Here is a 24,492-nt window from a genome sequence, read left to right on the forward strand (position 1 = left end):
TGTTATTCTATATATAAAGACCCCACAAACCCCCAATTATATTTCAGTTTGTACTTCATTCCTGGGAACCTGCTATTCTATATCTAAACCGCCTAAGCCCCTCCATTGGATTCCATCCTGTAACTCATTCTTGGATACTATTCTCTCTATAAATCCACAACCTATACCCAAATAATTTGATTATAATCCATCCTGTAACTCACTCCTGGGTGTCTGTTACTAGAGATACAAACCCCTGAACTCCTTGATTATATTCCCAGCAGCAACTCATTCCATTACAGTTTCCTGATGATACTGAACTAGGTGGGAAGGTAAACTGTGGGGAGGCTACAAAGAGATATAGACAGGTTAAGTGTGGGCAGCAAGATGGAGTATAATGTGGGGAAGTGTGAAGTTATTCACTTTAGTTGGAAGAATAGAAAAGCAGAATATTTTTTTAAAAGTGTGTAACTTGTAAATGTTGATGTTCAAAAAGACTTGGGTATGCTTGTACAATGAACGCAGGTACAGTAAATAATTAGAAATGCAAAATTAGGAAGGTTGGTCTTTATTACAAGGGGGTTGGAGTACAAGAATAAAGGAGTCTTGCTACAGTTGTATAGGATTTTAGTGAGACCACATCTAGAATACTGTGTGCAGTTTTGGTCCCCACAATTGAGAAAGGATATACTTGCAATGGAGGCAGTACAGTGAAGGTTCACTAGTTTGGTCTCTGGGATGAGGGAATTCTCCTCTGATGAGAGGCTGAGTAAATTGGACTTACGTTTTCTGGAGTTTAGAAGAATGAGAGGAAATCTCATTGAAACTTATAAAATTCTGAAGGAGCTTGATAGGGTGGATGCTGAGAAATTGTTTCTGCTGGTAGGGTTGTTTAAAACATGGGACCATAAGCTCAGTATAAGGGGCCAATCATTTAGGACTGAGATCAGGAGAAATTACTTCACGCAAAAGGTTGTGAATCTTTGCAATTCTCTATTCCAGAAGGGGTTGTGGATGCTCCATCGTTGAATACATTTAAGGCTGTGATAGACAGATTTTTGGTCTCTCAGGGAATAAATGGTTAGGGGGAGCAGATGGGAAAATGGAATTGAAGCCCAAGATCATCCATAATCATAATGAATGATGGAACAGGCTCAACAGGCCTTATGGTCTATTCCTGCTTATGTTCTTGATAGCCATTATGTTACATATAAACTACTCAAACTCCTCAATTAGATCCAGCCTTTGACGTTCTCCTGGGTATCTGTTATTTTAGATATAAACAATGCTTTTGATTGTGTTCTAATCTCTCTGGGCAGAATTTTTCGGCCCACCTGTCACCGGGATCATTTGGTCCCGTTGAAACTCAATGGACTTTTGGCTGGGCTGCTGAATCTCCTGCAGGCAGGTCTCACCATGATGGGCCCAGAAAATCCTGCCTGAGTCACTATAGGAACATCAAATCACTAATTTGCTGTGGTGAAGGGTCAAATCTTGTGAAATAAGTAAAAATAGGGCAGTCAAATTAGGAAGGAAGTCTGGGAACATTTTCATGCAAAGGAAAGAATGCAGAATATGTTATAAGGGAAAGAAAATGTAAGTTAGGTCAAAAGATTACTGAATACCTTTCTAGAGAGAGGGAGAAAGAGAGTTGAGAAGAGATTGAGGATATGAGGAGACGCTGGATAGCGAGGATTAAGGGAGAAGCTAGGTAAGTATAGTTGAGGGCTATGGAAGAAAGTATGTAGGTGGGATTGAAGTATATGGGAGAAGGCAGGTAGGTGAAGTTGAGGGATATGGGAGATGGTGGGTATGTGTAGTTGAGATAAATGGGGAGAAAGGAGGGAAGTGGAATTGAGAGAGATGGGAAGAAAGTGAGTAGGTGGGAGTGAGGGAGATGGATGACAGTGGAGAGATGTCATCGAGGCAATGGGGAGAAGGGAGTTATGTGGGATTGAGGAATATAAGGAGAAGGTGTTTGGTGTGGTTGAGGAATTTGGGGAGAAAGTGGGAAGGTGAAGTTGATCTGTTAGAAAGGAAAAGGTTTGTTGACCTTCCCTTGTTTGAATTTTTATATTTGTTTTGAGGGTTGGGGGTGACACTGGCAAAGCCTCATGTGTTGCTTATCCCTAGTTTCCATCAAGACATTAACAGTCATCCAGACACTGTGTGACTGGAGTCATATTTAGGCTCAGACTGAATAAGGACAGTCTGTTGGTTCCCTTACCTGAAGAACATTGGTGAACAAATTAGGGTTTTACACTAATCCAATAATTCACAAATGCATTTTTTTGGTGCCAACTGATAAGTAATTAGATTATTTGAATTCAATCTCACTATTTGTCATGGTAGGATTTAAACTCATGATCAGGAGATTTTTGGTCCAGTATCCGTAATCTAGCTTTATGAGGATATGGTATAGAACTATCTCTCAGACACTCTTGAGTTCAGTTTCTTTACTACTTTAAGCCAATCGTGATGATATTTGAAGTTAGAAAACAGTGAAATATGAGAAAAGTTCTCTTTGAACAATTATGAGCATTAACCCAGGAGGATTCTGCCAACTGAGGCCATGTCACTGATATCTCCCATAACAGAGCTAGTTTTTTCTGGAATTGTAAAATAATTGCACACTTCAGGTGGGGTTGTATTGTGGTGGATCTGTTTAGGTAAGCATTTCTCTTGCATTTCTAGCTCTCCTGAACAGCAATGACATTTGAAATTATTACTTAATTCATGACCAAGGCCTCAGAATTGTGAAATTCCTCCCCTCACTCAGCCTTTCCAACTCTTACAAACTACAACATTTAAAATCTATTTCACTGAGTCAGTCTGCAGTTTCACTCTGCACCCTGGGATGGGCCTGGGTTCGATTCTGAACTATCTGATTTTAGCTGGCCTGTGATAGGGACAGGATCACTGGCCACAGCACTCTGGGTTAGAACCATAGAATCCCTACAGGGCAGGAGGAGGCCATTCAGCCCATCGACCCTGCACCGACAACAATCCCACCCAGGCCCTATCCCCATAACCCCACGTATTAACACTGCTAATTTACCATGACACTAAGGGGCAATTTAGCATGGCCAATCAACCTAACCTGCACATCTTTGGAGTGTGGGAGGAAACCGGAGAATCTGGAGGAAACCCACGCAGACACGGGGAGAACGTGAAAACTCCACAGAGACGGTCACCCAAGGCTAGAATTGAACCCAGGTCCCTGGCGCTATGAGGCAGCAGTGTTAGCCACTGTGCCCACAGTGCTGCCGAGGAAAAAATCCACTAGGGGCTCTGCCCCTGCTCATTGAACAGTATGGGTAAAGAGAATGAATGTACAATCATTAGCCATGAACAAGACGGATATCATGTGTCATGTTTGGGTGTTTAATGGGGCATCCCAACACTCACAGTGTAGATTCACATGGGGGGACTGGCCAGTGGGGCAAGGTTTCCTTTCTGATCCTATGTCAGTCGTGAGTGAGAGTGGACCAGGAGTGTGAGCTGGGTTGGGGCATGAATGGGTGGGGTGGGGCATGAGCAGGCAAGGACTGGCAGAAGCATGAGCCAATTGGGATCTGAGCTGCAATATTGGATCTGATCTAATATTTAGTCAATTGTGGGGTGTTGAGGTGAGGCCGGCTCCAGAAACCAACAATTGCTGATGTATGGTGACCGGGGTCCTAGCCTGCGCAGTTACTTTGTGGCAAAATTCCACTCGTACTTCAATCCTGAACTGACAACAATGCTTTGAATATTGAGAGTCAGTGGAATCCTGCTGAGACTGGCCAGCCAGGTGACTAAAATCCTCAACCAGCTTCAAATTGTATCACTACAATTGACTTACCCTCTTCTCTTCTCCGCTCCTGAAATCACTGATACAGTAACAGGTGCAAGAAATGTGAGAGCTTAGGACAGAGTCTCAAGTGGAATGATCCATTCTGGGCCACCTTGCTAATGGACCCAGCTACCACTCAGTGAACAAGTGGAAGAGAGCCAGTTATGATTTCTTCAGGGTGACTTTGTTGCTACTGAGAGTCCCACATAAGCATAAGATTGGAACTCTGAAGTGCCATATGTGCTGGAACTCAGACATGGATTAAGGAGAGCTAAAATTGATTTATAAAAGGCTAGTTGTGATGCACAGGCTAATGCTTTGGGGATCAAATTCCACCATGGCATCTGGTGAAAGGTAAATATATTATGAAACTATTGTTGATTGTTGTAAAACCCCACCTGGTTCACTCATCCCCTTGAGGGAAGCAACTCTGCCATCCTTACTTGGTCTGGCCTACATGTGACTCCAGACCCACAGCAGTCTGGTTGATTCTTGAATGATGTGGCGATGCCGGCGTTGGGCTGGGGTAAACACAGTAAGAAGTTTAACAACACCAGGTTAAAGTCCAACAGGTTTATTTGGTAGCAAAAGCCACCAAAGCTTGTGTGGCTTTTGCTACCAAATAAACCTGTTGGACTTTAACCTGGTGTTGTTAAACTTCTTACTGATTCTTGAATGCCCTCCGAAATGACCCAACAAGTTGCTCAGTTGTATCAAAACTACTACAGAAAGTCAATAAGGAATGAAACTGAATGCAGCACCCAACATTGATCTGGGCCTTCATTGTCACTGGGTCAAAATCCTGGCATTCCTTCCCTAACAGCACTGCAGATGTACCTACACCACATGAACTGTAGCAGTTCAAGAAGGCAGCTCCACTACTACCTTCTCAAAGGCAATTAGGGATGGGCATTAAATGTTGGCCTAGATAATGACACCCATATTCGGTGGAAGAATAAAATAAAATTAATAGAGTTTCTGGAAGATATAATTGAGTGTATTGATAAAGAAAATGCAGTGGACATGAGTTTCAAACATGTATTTGATTAGATGTCACCTTGGAGACTTAGTAAAAGCAAGCTATATGCTATAGAAGAAATGGGGCATTAAGGATAGGAAGTAAATTAGAGGACAACAAATAATCGTCGTCAATACATGTTTTTCAGACTGCAAGATATAAAGAATTGTGTCACCCAGGGTCAGTGTTGGGAGGGTTGCTCTTCTCAATATAGACAAACGATCTGGACTTTGGCAGAGTGTGTACACAATGAAATTTACAGGCAATGAAAGAGTAAAGAGCGTGGTTAACTGAAGATTGGACAGATAAAGAAATAATTTACACTTATACAGTATAATTGACATTCTCAGGATGTCGCAAAGCACTTCACTGCCAGTTTTAAGTACTTTTGAGGTGTCAATGTTGTTTTGCAGGTGATCACATTGACAAATTTTCACACAGCGAGCTCCCACAAATGGCAATGAGATCAAGGAGCAGATCATGTTGGTTGAGGGACAAGTATTTGACGGGAAATATAGAAGGCACATAAAAGTTAATGTAGTGAAATGTAAGTAGGGAGATGAAATATGTGCCACATGATGCTCTTTCCTAGGGTAGAAAAGTCAAGAATTAGGGGACATAGGTTTAAGGTGCGTGGGGAAAAGTTTAGAGGAGATGTGCAAGGCAAGTTTTTTACACAGTGGGTGGTGAATGTCTGGAACGCACTGCCTGGGGAGGTGGTGGGAGCAGGTATGATAGTGGCATTTAAGGGGCATCTAGACGAGCACATGAATAGGATGGGAATGGAAGGATACAGACTCCATAAGTGCATACAGTTTTAGTTTAGGCAGGCATCATGATTGGCGCAGGCTTGGAGGGCCGAAGGGCCTGTTCCTGTGCTGTATTGTTCTTTGTTCTTTGTTAATACAACTGTAAAGGTTCATTGACTGATGGGGTCAGGTACACAAATCTTTAAAGGTGGAAGAACATTTTGGTAATGCTGTTTTTCTAAAGCTGGCATCTACAAGATCCTGAGTTCTATAAATTGGAGTGGGATGCTAAAGTAAAGAAACAGTGTTAATTCTATTCAAATCAATGGGACATAGGACATCTATTTTCAAAGAGCCATCACAATGTAAAGGGCCAAATCGTTAAAGGGCAAAGGATTGAGAGTGATTGGATGGCACGGTGGCACAGTGGTTAGCACTGCTGCCTCACAGCGCCAGGGACCCAGGTTCAAATCCAGCCTCGGGTCATTGTCTGTGTGGAGTTTGCACATTCTCCCCGTGTCTGCGTGGGATTCCTCCGGGTGCTCCGGTTTCTTCCCACAGTCCAAAGATGTGTGGGTTAGGTTAATTGGTCATCTTAAATTGACCCTAGTGTCAGGGAGATTAGCAGGGTAAAGATGTGGGGTTACAGGAATAGACCCTGGATGGGATTGTGGTTGGTGCCGACTCGATGGGCTGAAAGGCTTCTTTCTGCCCTTTAGGGATTCTATGACATTTATTTCAGAGGTACAGTACAGGTTTGTTGGGCTGAATGGCCTCCTTCTCTGCTGTAAAATCCTATGATCCTGATGTTGAAGGAGTTCCCAGTAACTGACCATTTGCACAGGCAAGGGAGTGATCACCATAATTCACCTCGGTCATGGTTGAAAACCAAGCCGTCTGCTCGGGTGAACAGTGTTCAAGATGGGGGATATTAGTGCTGCCAGCATTTGAATCACATAACTCGCAAAAAAATTTAAATCACTAATTCATGCGTTGTTTGTAACAATTACAGGAAAAAGTTAATTTTAATGAAATAGTTTAACCTGTATAAAACCCTTAGCTTCTTGCGCTTCACATGAGTTACTTTTTAGCATCGTGAATGTTGTCATATTGGGAATATAACAGCCATCTTATACACAGCAAGCTTACACAAACAGCAATGGATCTTCCACAACTGTGGTGTGGTTTTAGGGAGGAAGCTGTATCCCAGGATGTATATTCAGAGGGGAACAGGAGTTAAACCACCCCAATAATAACATCTTCCAATAATTTCTTCCAAGCTACAGGTTGTGATGCTTTAACCTGTGTCACCGACTACTTAGAGCACATAACATGCATCTGGAGAGTTGCAGAGCCACATGAACCTGGAGTTTCATACCACCTTACTGCAGTTTCGTAAGTATAGAATTATTCAAACTCTGAGCAGTTGCATCTTTGGTGATCTATGACATTGTTGAGTAAAAATGAAACCAAATAGTAAACAAATCACACACTTTGCACTGCTCCCTCTTACATCTTTCGCTTTTACACCACTTGCTCTTCTTACACTATTCACTCTGACCTCATTCACTATTACGCTGCATAGTCTCACATCACTCACTGTTTTGCCACTTGCTTTTACATCACCAGATCTTACATCACTTGTTTTTTCATTGTTCACTCTTTTTTACATCAATTGCTGTTATATCACTCAGTTACACTTCGTACACTTCTATCGCGTATTCTTATGTCATTTGCTGTTATTTCAGTTACCAATGCCACTAACTCTAATGTCACTCACTGTTCATGTCATTTACTGTTACAGAGTGCTTTTACACCACCAGCTGTTGCAGTACTCACTCACACATCACACTTAAATTGCTTGCTTTTACATCACTGACTGTTAATTCATACATTCTTGCATCATCGATCTGTACACATACTGACAATCAAGTCTAGGCAGCAGCAAACCTTTCATAGCAACAGATTCCCAGAGTCACCAGAGTCACAAGTCCAAAGATGTGCGGGTTAGGTTGATTGGCCATGCTAAAATTGCCCCTTAGTGTCCTGAGATGTGTAGGTTAGAGGGATTAGCAGGTAAATGTGTAGGGATGTGGGGGTGGGGCCTGGGTGGAATTGTGGTCGGTGCAGACTCGATGGGCCGAATGGCCTGTTTCTGCACTGTTGGGTTTCTATGATTTCAAACTGCTGATTGAAATGTTTGTTAAATTTAACAGCGAGTTCAACGTGTGTGAAAACAATTGTGTTCATCACAGGTACATCTAACCTTTCAATCCATCAAACTCATCCTTCCAGGTGAAGCACCCAGTCCCACAGGGTACTAGGTGAAGGCTCCAATTTCACAGAATGATGCAGCAGAAGGAAGACTCAGTACCGTGAGGTTCTAGAGGGAGGGCCCAGTTCCACAGGGCAAGGTACCCAAAGAAGGGCTCTGTGAAAGAGTCCAGTCTCAAAGGCAGCGCAAAAGGTAAAGGGCCCAGTCCCACAGTGTAGGATACCAGGGAAAGGGCTGACACTCAAAGTGCAGCACACCAGAGAATGATCTAATTCCACATGGTGGGTACTGGAGAAAATACCGCTACCACATTGCAGGCCAAAAGGAGAAGGGCCCAGCTCTAGAGTGAAGGGCACCAGGGGCAGTTGCCAATCACAAAGGGGACCACAAGACAGGACACCAGAGAAAGGACCCAGTCCCACATGGCACCACAGAGAGAGAACCCAGACATATGGGAAAGGGCACCAGGGAAAAGTCTCAGCCCCAAAGTGCTGGACATCGAGGGAAGGCCCAGTTCCAGATTACAGAAAATCAGGGGAAGAGTCGTGCGCTACAAGTGCTGGACACCAGTGGAATAGCCCAGTACCACAGTATAGGGCACAGTGCAGAACATCACCTGGGAATGGGCGCAGCCACACAGGACAACAAATGGACAGCTGAGGACATCACCAAGACTGCAAAGAAAAAGAGAAGTAAAGCAGAAGTGGTGACACCAAGTTTGGTTGTAAAGACAGCAGTGTTACTGGGAGAGGAGGCTTTGAAATTGAGAAGCATGAGTTAAAGCCATAGAATGAGAGAGATCAATTTAGATCGGGAAAGACAGTTGGAGAGACAGAGAGAGGAAGAGAGATGGATGGAGAGTGAAGGACAGAGTAATAGAAGGACCAGTTGGAGAGGGAAACAGACAGATGGAAAGAGGGTTGATGGAGTTAGATAGTTGAATTGAGATGGGGCCAGGTACTAATATGGAGAGGGATTGACTAAAACAGGAAGGAGAGAGGAATGAATCGACAGAGAGCAAGAGAATGATAGGTAGACAGAAGGAAAGAGACAGACACCGAGAGAAAGTGAGGGACAATGAACAAGTTGATTGATGGACATAGAGCTTGACAGAGAACAAATGGACACATAGGCTGCTGATGGTCAGTGTCAGGTAGCGAGAATGCTCGATAGACAGACTGAGCTGTGAATGTCTTTAAAGTCAGGCTGACTGCTTGGATGCCTGAGCTCAGATGTTGTGGTTTCCCCTGAGATCTCGTGCTGTGTTTGAAGCACAGTCTGTGCAGAGTTAATGTCATTGTGGTGTGGAGAGTGTAGCACTGTCAGTCCTCCTCAAGCCCTCTTTCTGCGCCTGGTATAAATAGATTTATAAAACCCGCTTAACGAATCGCTGGTAAACAAATAACAGATATTTGCTCCAGCGCAACACTGCATGAATAAAGTGACATCACTAAATATTCCACTGACTTATTTGGGCTTAAAATACAAAATGATTTGTGGTCTTTTTAAAGTTCTGTAGCTCTGGGGAATTTCCAGTCTCCCCGGGTCATTTTTTAAAAAGTTTTAGTTCGAGCTAATTATACTACTACAAGATGTTTGGGTATTTGTGGGAGTTGTTTTATTACTCAGATAATAATACTATTGAACTTGAAAAAGAAATAAAGTTCCCCTCTGTGTCTCACTGTTCCCGTCATTATCGCGTACCATTTTAATTTACTTTTACTTTTTAAAAATCTATTCCAGAAGAATTTACTGGCATCACTGTGTCAGCTGTGTTTCAGTGAGTTGCATACTTGTCTCAAACTCAGAAAGTTAGAGGGTTAAGTCCTATGAGACTTGAACTCATAATTCAAGCAGTAATGAGGAAGTGTTGCACTATTGGAGGTACCCGCTTTTGGATAAAGCCGGCTCTCTTGGGTGGACATAAAAGATCCCATTGCACTATGTATAGAAGAGCTCAAATGGCTTAATCGGTGACGCTCCTGCCTCTGAGCCACAAGTCCCTGAGTCCCATTCTAGAGAAGAATTTTAAAGCCCCTTCTAGCAGGTTTGTTAATCAAATCCACAATGGTGGCACAGTGGTTAGCACTGCTGCCTCACAGCACCAGGGACCCAGGTTCAATTCCCAGCTTGGGTCACTGTCTGTGCGGAGTTTGCACGTTCTCCCCGTGTCTGCGTGGGTTTCCTCCGGGTGCTCTGGTTTCCTCCCACAGTCCAAAGATGTGTGAGGTAGGTTGATTGGCCATACTAAATTGACCCTAGTATCAGGGGGATTAGCAGGGTAAATGTGTGGGTTATGGGAATAGAGCCCAGGTGGGATTGTGGTCGGTGCAGATTCGATGGGCCGAAAGGCCTCATTCTGCACTGTAGGGATTCTATGATTCTATGAAGTTAACACCAAGAAACAGTTGTTTTGTCTGTTGGAAAGAGTTTATTGACTTAGTCAACACTAGCGGAAGCGGAAGAACACCTCCAGAGATAAACAGAGGTTACAGCTTCTGGCTGAGGCAGCTGAGGGACTTCACTGGTGCATTCTAGGAGAAGTTGGCCCAGCAACATCTACCAAGAAGTGGGAAGCGGAAGATCTGGTGTCAAGGAGTAGTAAGCCCGAACCACTACATTAGTATTTCCCTCCCTCCCTCCTCCTCTAACTAAAAAAAAGGCCACTGTGAGAAGGTAAAAGTGAAAGTAAAAGTTTTATAAATTTTCTCAAATAACTTAAATGGTACTCGAAATGACGGTCAGTGGGGTTAAGTGCTGCACTTGTAAGATGTGGGAGATCCATGACGCTTCCAATGTCTCGGACGACTGCATCTGCAGGAAGTCCACCCAATTGCAGCTCCTTACAGACCGCATGGATAGGTTGGAGCAGCAGTTGGATGCACTTAGGAGCATGAAGGTGGTGGAAAACGTCATAGATAGGAGCTTCAGAGACGTGGTCACACTCAAGGTGCAGCCAGATAGATGGGTGACTGCTAGAAGGGGCAGGCAGTCAGTGCAGGAATCCCCTGTGATCGTCCCCCTCTTTAACAAGTATACTGTTTTGGATACTGTTGGGGGAGATGGCCTATCTGGGGATGACAGTAGCAGCAGCCAGAGCAGTGGCACCATGGCTGGCTCTGTTGTTAAGCAGGAAGGGACAAAGAGCACTAGAGCAATAGTTAAAGGGGACTCTATATTGAGGGGTGCAGATAGGTGCTTCTGTGGATGTGAAAGCGACTCCAGGATGTATGTTGCCTCCCTGGTGCCAAGATGTCTCTGAACGGGCAGAAAGCATTCTGAAGGAATAGGGTGAACAACCAGAGGTTGTGGTACATATTGGTACTAATGATATAGGCAGGAAGAGTGATGAGGTCCTGCAGCAGCAGTTTAGGAAGTTCGGTAGAAAGTTAAAAAGCAGGATCTCTAGGGTTGTAATCTCAGGATTACTCCCTGTGCCACATGCCAGTGAGGCTAGGAATGGGAAGATAGTGCAGCTCAACACATAGCTAATCAGCTGGTGTAGGAGGGAGGGTTTCAGATATCTAGACCATTGGGGTCTCGTCAGGGGCAGGTGGGACTTGTACAAGAAGGACGGGTTGCATCCAAACTGGAAAGGCATAAATATTCTGGCCGGGAGGTTTGCTAGTGTCACACGGGAAGATTTAAACTAGTTTGGCAGGAGGGTGGGAACCAAAGCAAAGTTAATTAACTGAAGGGGAACCAGAGAGTAGGGCCAGTAAGACTCAGAGAAAGAGCAGGCAGGGTGTAGTTGCTAATCAAAGAGGGTCTGGTGGACTGAAGTGCATTTGTTTCAATGCAAGAAGTGTAGCAGGTAAGGCAGATGAATTTAGAGCTTGGATTAGTACTTGGAACTATGATGTTGTTGTTATTACAGAGACTTGGTTAAGGGAAGGACAGGATTGGCAGCTTAACATTCCAGGATACAGATGTTTCAGGTGGGATAGAGGGGGATGTAAAAGGGGTGGGGGAGTTGCACTACTGATTAAGGAGAATATTACAGCTGTACTGCAGGAGGACACCTCGGAGCGCTCATACAGCGAGGCAATATGAATAGAGCTCAGGAATAGGAAGGGTGTAGTCACAGTGTTGGGGGTTTACTATAGGCCGTCCAACAGCCAGCGGGAGATAGAGGAACAAATATGTAGGCAGATATTGGCAAGGTGTAAGAGTAACAGGGTTGTTGCGGTGGGAGATTTTAACTTCCCCTATATTGACTGGGACTCACTTAGTGCTAGAGGCGTGGATGGGGCAGCGTTTGGAAGAAGCATCCAGGAGGGTTTCTTGAAACAGTATGTAGATAGTCCAACTAGGGAAGGGGCCATTCTGGACCAGATACTGGGGAATGAGCCCAGCCAGGTGGTCGCGTTTCAGTAGGGGAGCAGCTCGGGAACAGTGACCACAACTCAGTAAGCTTTAAGGTACTGATGGATAAGGAAAAGTGTAGTCTTCAAGTTAAGGTGCTAAACTGGGGGAAGACTAATTACAACAATATTAGGCAGGAACTGAAGAATGTAGATTGGGGGCAGATGTTCGAGGGCAAATCAACATCTGGCATGTGAGAGTCTTTCAAATGTAAGTTGATAGGGATTCAGGACCGGCACATTCCTGTAAGGAAGAAGGATAAGTTTTGGGAACCTTGGATAACGAGAGATATGGTGAGCCTAGTCAAAGAGAAAAAGGAAGCATTTGTCAAGGCTAGGAGGCTGGGAACACACGAAGCAAGTGTGGAATACAAAGAAAGTAGAAAGAAACTTAAGCAAGGAGTAAGGAGGGCTAAAAAGGGTCATGAAAAATCATTGGCCAGCAGGATTAAGGAAAATCCCTAGGCTTTTTATACATATATAAAGAGCAAGAGGGTAGCCAGAGAGAGGGTTGGCCCACTCAAGGACAGGGGAGGGAATCTATGCAAGGAGCCAGAGGAAATGGGCGAGGTATTAAGTGAGTATTTTGCGTCAGTATTCACCAAAGAGAAGGACTTGGTGGATGATGAGTTTGGGAAAGGGTGTGTAGATAGTTTGAGTCATGTTGAGATAAAAAAGGAGGAGGAATTGGGGTTCTTGAGAAACATTAAGGTAGACAAGTCCCCAGGGCCTGATGGGATATACCCCAGAATACTGAGAGAGGCAAGGGAGGAAATTGCTGTGGCCTTGAGAGAAATCTTTGTATCCTCACTGGCTACAGGGGAGGTCCCAGAGGATTGGAGAATAGCCAATGTTGTTCCTTCGTTTAAGAAGGATAGCAAGAATAATCCAGGTAATTACAGACCAGTGAACCTTACGTCAGTGGTAGGGAAATTATTGGAGAGGATTCTTCGAGGCAGGTTTTACTCCCACTTGGAAATAAATGGACATATTAGCAAGAGGCAACATGGTTTTGTGAAGGGGAGGTCATGTCTCACTAACCTGATCGAGTTTTTCGAGGAAGTGACGAAGATGATTGATGAGGGTAGGGCAGTGGATGTTGTCTACATAGACTTCAGTAAGGCCTTTAACAAGGTCCCTCATGGCAGACTGGTGCAGAAGGTGAAGTCGCATGGGATCAGAGGTGAGCTGGCAAGGTAGATACAGAACTGGCTCGGTCATAGGACAGTAAGAAGTCTCACAACACCAGGTTAAAGTCCAACAGGTTTATTTGGTAGCAAATACCATAAGCTTTCGGAGCATTGCTCCGAAAGCTTATGGTATTTGCTACCAAATAAACCTGTTGGACTTTAACCTGGTGTTGTGAGACTTCTTACTGTGCTTACCCCAGTCCAACACCGGCATCTCCACATCATGACTACCATCGGTCGTAGGAGACAGAGGGTAGCAGTGGAAGGGTGCGTTTCTGAATGGAGGGCTGTGACAAGTGGCATCCCTCAGGGATCAATGCTGGGACCTTTGCTGTTCGTAATATATATGAATGATTTGGAAGAAAATGTAACCAGTTTGATTAGTAAGTTTGTGGATGACACAAAGGTTGGTGGATTTGCGGATAGCGATGAGGACCATCAGAAGATACAGCAGAATATAGATCGGTTGGAGGCTTGGGTGGAGAGATGGAGGCTTGGGCAGATGGAGTTTAATCTGGACAAATGTGAGGTAATGCATTTTGGAAGGTTTAATAAAGATAGGAAATATACAGTAAATGGCAGAATCCTTAAGAGTATTGATAGGCAGAGGGATCTGGGTGTTCAGGTACACAGGTCACTGAAAGTGGCAACGCAGGTGGAGAAGGTAGTCAAGAAGGCACACGGCATGCTTGCCTTCATTGGCCATTGAGTTTAAAAATTGACAAGTCATGTTGCACCTTTATCGAACCTTAGTTAGGCCGCACTTGGAATATAGTGTTCAATTCTGGTTGCCACATTACCAGAAGGATGTGGAGGCTTTGGTGAGGGTACAGAAAAGATTTACCAGGATGTTGCCTGGCATGGAGGGCATTAGCTATGAGGAGAGGTTGGAGAAACTTGGTTTGTTCTCATTGGAACGACAGAGGTTGAGGGGAGACCTGATAGAAGTCTACAAGATTATGAGGGGCATGGACAGAGTGGATAGTCAGAAGCTTTTTCCCAGGGTGGAAGAGTCAATTACTAGGGGGCATAAGTTTAAGGTGCGAGGGGCAAGGGTTAACGGAGATGTACAAGGCAAGTTTTTTACACAGAGGGTGGTGGGTGCCTGGAACTCGCTGGCGGGGGAGGTGGTGGAAGCAAATACAATAGTGAGTTTTAAGAGGCGTCTGGGCAAATACATGAATAGGATGGGAATAGAGGTCCCCGGAAGGGTAGGGGGTTTTAGTTCAGTCGGGCAGCATGGTCGGTGCAGGCTTGGAGGGTCGAAGGGCCTGTTCCTGTGCTGTAATTTTCTTTGTTCTTTGTTCTCCAACATCTGTGTCCCAGCTATCCACATTTCCAGGTGTACAAATACCCATCACCTGTTTAACAATGTGATTGCTATTAAACCTTAACATTGTAATTAATAAGACATTGACGGGCTTGCAGGAGGTAGGGGCGGGGAGGGGGCAGGGGTGTGGTGGAGTCCGTCAAATGATGTGGGCGAATTTCCTACCACCTGCTCATGTACCCCCAATCTGGCAGGGATTTTGTGGCCCCAATCTTTAGGCCACAGGGAGGAGGTGGCGGATGGGGTTAAAGCCCAGCAGAGACCCCTGTTCAGGCTTGTGCTGAAAGTAGGGGTGGGGGAGAGTTGCCTCCTTTTTGGGCCCCCTTTTTCAATCAGCCCCTCCCCGCCATGGTCTGTCACTCTAGTATCCTCTCTCCTTCCTTCCCTTTGCAATCCCTACCCCTCTTCTGGCCACGGGAGGAACATTGACACAGCTCAAAGCAAGTTTATAGTCAGCCTCCAAAATCCTTCAACACTCCACTTTTCAAGGGGGAAAAAGAGCAAGAAGATACACATAACAAACAGACTATGCAAAGGAGAGGAGTAATTTCTCATTGCCTTTGTCAAGATTTGTTCCTCAGAAGACTTGACTAAAACAGATTGTCAGATCATTGCAGTTTCCTGTGTCATAATAGTAACCACATCCAAAATACCTAATCATCAGGTTGCATTATGGTCATGAAAGGCATGATATAAATGCAAGTTCTTTGTCCTTATGGCCGTTCTTCATGTGTGAATTTAGACATGTTTTTGGAGTGACAGTGTCCATAATCGAGTCTGATGCTGCCCTCATTCTAGGTCCACACACCTTCCAGCAGGGAATACTGGAAAGTGATCAGAAGCAGAAACATTGCGGGGATTGCTTTCAGGCTCTGGAGTACCCAGCCCCAGAACCAATACCACCTCTTGCTTAAGGTTCCAACTGTCTGGCTGTTCTGCCAGGAATGTGTCTGCTGTGTTAAGGATCAGCACCGTGCTCATTATGGGGCTTTCCTATCAGACTACAAATCATGTGTCATTTCTTCCTATTTTCCACTCTAGGCAGGATGAAGAGATTTCCTGTAACCTAAGTATGATGTCCTGTTCCGATGGGGATAAGGGTCTCACCGAGTACAAGTGTAAACTCTATCAAGAAATGGGAATTACAATGGAAAATTACACGATCAGCATCAAATCAAACAGCAAAGGAGACGAGAAGTTTATTGAAACATGTCCCTACTTTGATACAACACAAAACAGTAAGTGTGAAAGCACATTGGTGTCAGTGTCAGATGAATTGGTCATCTCAAGAGTTGACATCTGAGGGAGCAGTTTTGTTGTTGAGGAATAAAAGTCTTTTTCCTGTCTCATCCAACACTCCCCAGGCAGTTATAACATAACTTAGGTACAGAATAAAGCTCCCTGTGCGTTAATCTATCAAATACTGCCAGGGCAGATCCAGCCCAGGTTAGATAAAGAGTGAAACCACTTGTACATACATGTTAGATATGAATGATTTTTAATTTGATACCTATTGTTTTCTTTGGATGGACAATGAGTTAAAGTGAATTTCAAACAGAATTAGCCCCAACTTTCAAGTGAATGGGGAGACAGTTGTCCATGTACTGATTTTGCACTCCACTAGTAACCATGGGTGGGATTTTCCAGTCCTCCTATGGCCTGTTTTCCATAGTGGAGGTGGCTCACCATTGGCCACTGGGAGGATCTTCTGGTCCCACTGATATCTACAGCGCTTTATGTGGCTCACCTGTCCCATTGCTGGGGAACATGCCATGGGGGGGTGTCATCTTTGGGAACCATAGGATCCCGCTGGCGGAAAGGGCTGGAAAATCCCACCCCTTGTGTCTTCACACAATCTCTTTTCAACATACCACTTGACCTTTCTCTTTCACTCTCTCTCACTCTCTCTCCCTTTCATTTTCTTTCTCTCATTCTCGCTCCCTTTCTCTCTTTTATTCTCTTTCACACTCTCTCTCTTGTTCTCCCCCCCCTCACCCTTTCACTCTCTCTTTCCCTCTCTCTCTTTCACTCGCTCCCTCATCTTTCACTCGTTTTCGCTCCCTCTTGCTTTCTCTCTTTCCCTCATCTCTTTCACTTTCATTCTCTCTTCCTCTCTCTGCTTCACTCTCTCCCTCTCACTCTCTCCCCCTCCCTCTCTCCTGTGTTTCAGTCTCACTCCCTCTCTCTTTTTAACTCTCTCTCTCTCCCTCTCTCTTTCACCCTCTCTCTCAGTGCCTTTCTCTCTTTCACTCTCTCCATCTCTTTTTCACTCTCTCTCTCCCTCTCGTTCCCTCTCTCTCTTTCTCTCCCTCTCCTCCTCTCTCACTCTCCCTCTGTCCTCACTCTCACCCTCTCCTCTCTGTGCCGCTCTTTCACTCTCTCGCTCTTCCTCCCACTCTCTCTCCGTCCCACTCTCTCCCCTCTTCTCTCCCTCTCTCTCTCCCTCTCTCTTTTACTCTCTCCCTCTCTGTGCTTCTCTCTCCTTCTCTCTTTTACTCTAATTCTCCTTCTCTCTCTCTCTCTCACTCCCCCACCCCCTCTCTATCTCACTCAAAATACATCCTATTGCATCTTCACTCCATTTCAAGGTTCTACTGCAGAAACTAAGGCCACCACTCAGCATCAGGGTGAAAATGTTCTTACGATGTCCCTGCTTCCTCCTATTTAACTTGTGTTCTTTTGGGATTTTTCATAACCAGCACCAACATGGTCAATTCACTTTATTACAGAGAGACTTCACACAACCTCAACTACATTCATAGTTACTGCTTCACACCCCTGACCCTGTGGGCACCTTCTGATCTGCATTAATGTTCATTTTGTAATTAACTTGTAAAACCAATCTATGTCTCTACAGTTAAACCTCTTGCACCGTTCAATCTAAATGTCTCGTATGTTGCTCCATGTGAAACGTACAACTTTATCTGGCAAATCGTCTATACTGAGGACGCTTATTTGGACAACTTTGAGTATGAGCTGAGATACAAGAAGAAAGAAGATAGCTGGGAGGTAGGATTGTGGCCTATCCCTCTCCAATTGTGCTATGTTCCCTCTTCCCAGAGGTTTGCTCACTCTACCCACCACAGCACTGTTTGTTTATTATACTCGAAACACTGTTTCTTACTGGGTTCTGATTCTCAGTAGGGTACGGATTCAAGCCGCACAGACTCTCAGTGCGGTACAGGTTCCAGGCACAAAGACTCCCACTGAAATTATGGTTTCCACAGTTACCAGGGTAGAGGTTCAAAAGACATGGACTCCCAGTTGGATGGGTGTTCCACAGGCACTGACTCTTATTGGAATACAGTTCCACCAAACTGATTCTCACTGGGACACAGTTTCATACGCATTGACTCTCACTGGGGTACAGTTCCACACACACTGATTCTCACTGGGGTCCAGTTTCACAGACCTTAACTCTCACTGGGGTACAGGTTCCAGAAATACTGACTCTACCTGAGAAACAGGCTTACAGGTACTGACTCACACTGAGGTAATTTCCTCCAGCATTAACTCTCACAAATAGTGAGGGACAAATGGGATAAAGGGAACTTTATAGAGTAAATGTTGAGCAAGTGAAAGGAGAGTATTCCAGGAGCAATGTCAAATGTACATAAAAATGAGATGCTAACTTGGTGTAGCTACAACGCAGGACTACATGCATGCTTAGCAGCAGAAGCAGCATGCATTAGATTGAACTACATGATCCCACAACCAATAGGTCAGATCAAAGCTCTGTCGTCCTGCCACATCCAGTCCTAAATGGCAGCAGACAATTAAGCAACTAACAGATGGTGGAGAGTCCGCAAATGTCCTCAACAAGGTTGATGGAGCCAGCACATCAGTGCGAATGACATGGCTGAAGAACTTCTAACTGACTGGATGATACTTCTCTGCCACCTCCTGAGGTCCCCAGCTTCAGACTTCAGTCTTCAGCCAATTCGATTCGCTCCAAGTCATATCAAGAAATAACTGAAGAGACTGGATACAACAAAGTCTATGGATCCTGACAAAATCCCAGCTGTGATGGTGAGCACTTGTGCTCCAGAATCAGCCGCTCTCCTAGTCAAGATCTTCTATCTACAACTCTGACATTGACTTGTCAACGTAGAACAGGTATACCCTGTTCACAGAAAGAATAAAAAATCCAATCCGGCCATTATTTTTGATCAGGCTGTTGCTCATCAGGAAAGTGATTGAAGGTGTTAGCGACAGAGCTATCAAGCGGCACTTGCACAGTAATGACCTGCTCCTGGTGCCTAGTTTGGATCACTCAGCTCCAGCTCTTATTTACAGTCTTGGTCTAAACATGAGAAAAAGAACAAATTCCAGAAGTGAGGTTAGAGCCCTTAACATCAAGGCAGCATTTGATCAAGGGTGACATCAAGAAGCCCTAGCAAAACTGAAGTCAAAGGGATCAGGGGGAAAAATGGTTGGAGTCACACCGAACACAAACGAAGATGGTTATAGTTGTCGGAGCTCACAATCATCTCGGTCCCAGGACATCACTGCAGGAGTTCCTTGACACACCGTGAGAAAAAAAGCGTGAGAGTGACTGATCTTGTCATCAAGGGAGCATTTGACCAAACATGGCATCAAGGCACTTGAGTAAAATTAAAGTAAATGAGAATCAGGAAGAAACATCTCAATGGGCTGGAGAAACGGAGCTGGACCAGCCACATAACAACTATGGCTGCAAGAGCAGGTCAGAGACTGGAAATCCTAAAGTGAGTAACTCACTCCCCAAAGCCTGTCCAAAGTATCCACAAGATACAAGTCAGGAGTGTGGTGGAACACTCTCTACTTGCCTGGATATGTGCAGCTCCAACAACACTCAAAAGTTCGAGATCATCCTGAACAAAACAGCCCACCTCACTGCCACCCCGTACACACAGTGGTGCACAGAGGTAGCTGTGTGTACCATCTACAAGATGCACTGCAGCAAGTCACCAAGCCTCCTTTGACAGAGTTTTCCAAACACCTGACCTCCACTACCTAGAAGAACAAGGCCACCAGACACATGGGAACACCACCACCTGCAAGTTCCCCTCTGTGTTACACACCATCGTGACTTGGAACTATGTCGCTGTTTCTTCACTGTCACTGGGTCAAAGTCATCGAGTTCCCTTCCTAACAGCACTATGGTTGTACCTATACCTGATGGACTCCAGTGGTTCGAGAAGGCTACCCACTGCCACCTTCTCAAGAGAAATTAGAGATGGACAAGAAATGCTGGTCTTGTCAGCTACTCCTAAATCCAATGAACCAATAAAAAAAAGCTTCCTCTAGTCAGTGAGACAAGTCCAGGAGGTTCCCATTTAATATAAAATAAGCTTGGAAAATATCTTGATGCAGAATGTAGGATTCTCCACACAAACCCAGGTTGGAAAAAGTCCAAGAATTTTACAATATGATAATTAGGTAGTTGCTTGAACTGAATAAATATTGAAGAGTGCAGAAAGCGAGTTTGAGAGTGTGATCATACTGGGTGACAAAGGGTCGGTGAGTGACTGGGCGAGTGGGATTAGGCTGGGTGAGATATTGTACGGTATGGGGAGTGGGCTGGGGGTGGGATTAGGCTGGGTGAGATATTGTAGGGCAAAGGGAGTGAGGATTAGGCTGGCTGATTCATGTGGACTAGATGGAATTGTGTCCTGGAACATTCTATGGTCTTGTGTTCGCTTTGCTACGAGTGGCTGGTTCTCAGGTTTATTTCTTATGCAATTGTCATCTTGCAGCCCCCTCCAGTGGCTGTTTGATGTACTGCTTCATTCTAAGAAGTCTCACAACACCAGGTTAAAGACCAACAGGTATATTTGGTAGCACAAGCCACAAGCTTTCGCAGCTTGTGGCTTGTGGCTTGTGCTACCAAATAAACCTGTTGGACTTTAACTTGGTGTTGCGAAACTTCTTACTGCGCTTACCCCAGTCCAACGCCGGCATCTCCACATCACTGCTTCATTCTGCCAGGCAAATAATTTCTTCCAAATTTGTAGCATCTTTGCATATCAATTATTGGTGGGGAGTTTGGAAAGCATTGAGACATCTCCCATTTTTGCTTTGTTTAGTGATAGTTTATGTGTCTCGATAAAAGACACAGCAACTTTAAACCAAAAACAGCGTTAATATGATGGAAGTTATCTATTTAATAATGGGATTCAGGCTGGAATGAGAGGTTTTTGCAGATAAATTGCGAAGGTTTTCCCCCCTCATGACCAGAAGGTGATTCCTGAGTGGATTTCCCAGGGGCCCTTGCAACAGTTGCTGGAGGACTGTTGACTGACCTCCTGCCAATGGTTGCAGCTCTGCTCACTGGCTTGTCTTTGCTCAGTGTCTAAGTGGGTAACCAAGAAGGTAGATGAGGGCAGTGCAGTTGATGTTGTCTACATGGACTTTAGCAAAGCCTTCGACAAGGTATCACATGGTAGGGTTAAATCTCATGGGATCCAGGGTGAGGTAGCCAAATGGATATAAAATTGACTTGATGACAGAAGCCAGAGGGTGGTTGTAAAGAGTTGTTTTTAAAACTGGAGGTCTCAAGGGTCGGTGCTGGGTCCACTGTTATTTGTTATTTATATTAATGATTTGGATGAGAATTTAGTAGGCATGATTATTAAGTTTGCAGATGACACAAAGATTGGTGGAATAGTGAACAGTAAAGAAGGTTATCTAGGATCGCAACGGGATCTTGATCAATTGGGCCAGTGGGCTGATGAACAGCAGATGGAGTTTAATTTAGATAAATGCGAGGTGACGTATTGTGGTAGATTGAACCAGGGCAGGACTTCAGTTAATGGTAGGGCATTGGGGAGAGTTACAGAACAAAGAGATCTAGGGGTACAGGTTCATAGCTCATTGAAAGTGGAGTCACAGGTGGACAGAGTGGTGAAGGCATTCGGCATGCTTGGTTTCATTGGTCAGAACATTGAATATAGGAGTTGGGACGTCTTGTTGAAGTTGTACAAGACATTGGTAAGGCCACACTTGGAATACTGTGTACAGTTGTGGTCACCCTATTATAGAAAGGATATTATTAAACTTGAAAGAGTGCAGAAAAGATTTACTAGGATGCTACCAGGACTTGATGGTTTGAGTTATAAGGAGAGGCTGAATAGACTGGGACTTTTTTCTCTGGAGCGTAGAAGGCTGAGGGACGATCTTATAGAGGTCTATAAAATAATGAGGAGCACAGATCAGCTAGATGGTCAATATCTTTTTCCAAAGATAGGGGAGTCTAAAACTAGAGGGCATAGGTTTAAAGTGAGAGGGGAGAGATACAAAAAGGTCCAGAGGGGCAATTTTTTCACACAGAGGGTGGTGAGTGTGTGGAACTAGTTGCCAGAGGTATCAGTAGAAGCGGGGACAGTTACATGGGTAAGATGGGTATAGAGGGGTATGGGCCAAACACAGGCAATTGGGACTAGCTTGGCAGTTAAAAAAAGGGTGGCATGGAAGAGTTGGGCCGAAGGGCCTGTCTCCATGCTGTAAACCTCTATGACTCTATGAATGATGAGAGGTCCTTGATGATACTTGCTGGCAGTGCAGAGCTCCCTCAGTACTGCCCCTATGACAATGCAGCATTCCTTCAGTACTGCCCCTCTGCCAGTGCGGCACTCCCTTAGTACTGCCCCTCCGATAGTGCAGCACTCCCTCAGTACTGACTCTCCGATAGTGCAGCACTTTTTCAGTACTGTCCCTCGGTCAGTGCAGCACTCCCACAGTACTGACCCTCTGACAATGTAGCGCTCCCTCAGCTCTGACCCTGTGACAGTGCAACAATGACTTCCTCTGTACTGCTCCTCTGACAGTACGGCACTCCCTCAGTACTGCCCCTCTGCCAATGCGGTACTCCCTAGTACTGCCCCTCTGACAGTGCAGCAATTCCTCAGCACTGACCCTCTGACAGTGCGACACTCCCTCAGGACCAATCCTCTGACAGTGCAGCACTTCCTTGGTACTGACTCACCGATAGTGCAGCACTTCCTCAGTATTGCTCCTCTGACAGTGCGGCACTCTCTCAGTACTGACCCTCTGACAGTGCAGCACTCCCTCAGTACTGACCCTCTGACAGTGCAGCACTCCCTCAGCACTGACCCTCTGACAGTGCGGCACTCCCTCAGTACGACCCTCTGACAGTGCAGCACTCCCTCAGTACTGACCCACTGACAGTGCGGCACTCCCTCAGTACGACCCTCTGACAGTGCGGCACTCCCTCAGTACTGACCCTCTGACAGTGCAGCACTCCCTCAGTACTGACCCTCTGACAGTGCGGCACTCCCTCAGCACTTCCTCAGTACTGACCCTCTGACAGTGCGGCACTCCCTCAGTACTGACCCTCTGACAGTGCTGAGGGAGTGCTGCACTGTCAGAGGGTCAGTACTGAGGGAGTGCTGCACTGTCAGAGGGTCAGTACTGAGGGAGTGCCGCACTGTCAGAGGGTCAGTACTGAGGGAGTGCCACACTGTCAGAGGGTCAGTACTGAGGGAGTGCTGCACTGTCAGAGGGTTGTACTGAGGGAGTGCCGCACTGTCAGAGGGTCAGTGCTGAGGGAGTGCCGCACTGTCAGAGGGTCAGTACTGAGGGAGTGCTGCACTGTCAGAGGGTCAGTACTGAGGGAGTGCCGCACTGTCAGAGGGTCAGTACTGAGGAAGTGCTGAGGGACAGTGCAGCACTCCCTCAGTACTGACCCTCTGACAGTGCGGCACTCCCTCAGTACTGACCCTCTGACAGTGCAGCACTCCCTCAGTACTGACCCTCTGACAGTGCAGCACTCCCTCAGTACTGACCCTCTGACAGTGCAGCTTTCCTTGTTCTGCACTATAGTGCCAACCTGACTAAATTTCTGGAGTGGGATGTGAAGCACGACTGTCTGACCCTGAGACAAGAGTGCTACTGACTGAGCCCGGGTGACCCCCATTCAATTATGAATTTTAATGAGCTGGCTGCCTGGTTTCCATGGAGATCAGATCAACCGAGCAAGTGCGATGACCACAATTAATCCTCAGGAAGCAGTTGATTCAGTTCCGGGCCAAAGGCTTTATATTTTCAATGGTGAATGAAATTATTGCTTTTCATTTACAGCGCCAGGAAGTCAAGTGGATAAGAAATGACCAGACAACCTTTCCACTGGTGGCCTCGGAGTTGGTCTCAGACACTGAGTATTCAGCACAGATCCGCTGTTGCCCTGCAGAAAACTCTGGTTACGTCGGGACCTGGAGTGATTGGAGCCCCCCTGTGAAGTGGAAAACAGGTTGGTGACCCACTCAGAGCGATGGGAGGGATCAATGGATTTCTTTGTTGAAGGGTCTCGCTCCCAATCCTGGGCAAGATTGGAGAATGCTAAGTTCCCATAGGTCTGAACTCAGAACATGGGGGAAGAGATTGGGATAGTCTCGGGAGGAGAGGAGAAAGAGGGCTGAGGTAGAGAGGAGAGGGGTGGGCAAGCGAGGAGAAAGTGAGGGGGGGGATAAGGAGGGGCATACAGGTTGACAAGGAAAGGGTCGGGGCAGAGCACAGAGGAGGAGCAGAAAGGGTGAGGGAGAGGAGTCGAGGTGAGGAGGAGAGGACGGAGGAGGAAACAATGTGGATGCAGGGAGAGGGAAGGTGATGGGCAGGGTGAAGAGGAGGCTCACTGTGTGCCTCTCACCTTGCTCACTAACACTGTGATATGAAGCTAATTCTGTAAAGATTGGTAGAATTTTATTCCCTATTGTATGAAACTCATCTCAGTCTCTCAAGATGTCAGTCACTCT

The 24,492-nt window shown here is 45.5% G+C and overlaps 1 protein-coding gene across 1 annotated transcript in view; it reads left to right on the plus strand.

Annotated features, from left to right (window-relative positions):
- Positions 1 to 24,492, plus strand: part of LOC144510661 (interleukin-21 receptor-like) — a 66,993-nt gene that overhangs the window by 4,274 nt on the left and 38,227 nt on the right. Inside the window, exons 3-6 of the mRNA XM_078240348.1 lie at positions 6,862 to 6,976; positions 15,782 to 15,978; positions 17,598 to 17,749; positions 23,822 to 23,990. Coding sequence (XP_078096474.1) covers positions 6,862 to 6,976; positions 15,782 to 15,978; positions 17,598 to 17,749; positions 23,822 to 23,990 — 633 coding nt within the window. The remainder of the gene's footprint in view (positions 1 to 6,861; positions 6,977 to 15,781; positions 15,979 to 17,597; positions 17,750 to 23,821; positions 23,991 to 24,492) is intronic.

This window comes from Mustelus asterias, chromosome 23 (genome assembly GCF_964213995.1).
Source record: "Mustelus asterias chromosome 23, sMusAst1.hap1.1, whole genome shotgun sequence".
Taxonomy (NCBI): domain Eukaryota; kingdom Metazoa; phylum Chordata; class Chondrichthyes; order Carcharhiniformes; family Triakidae; genus Mustelus; species Mustelus asterias.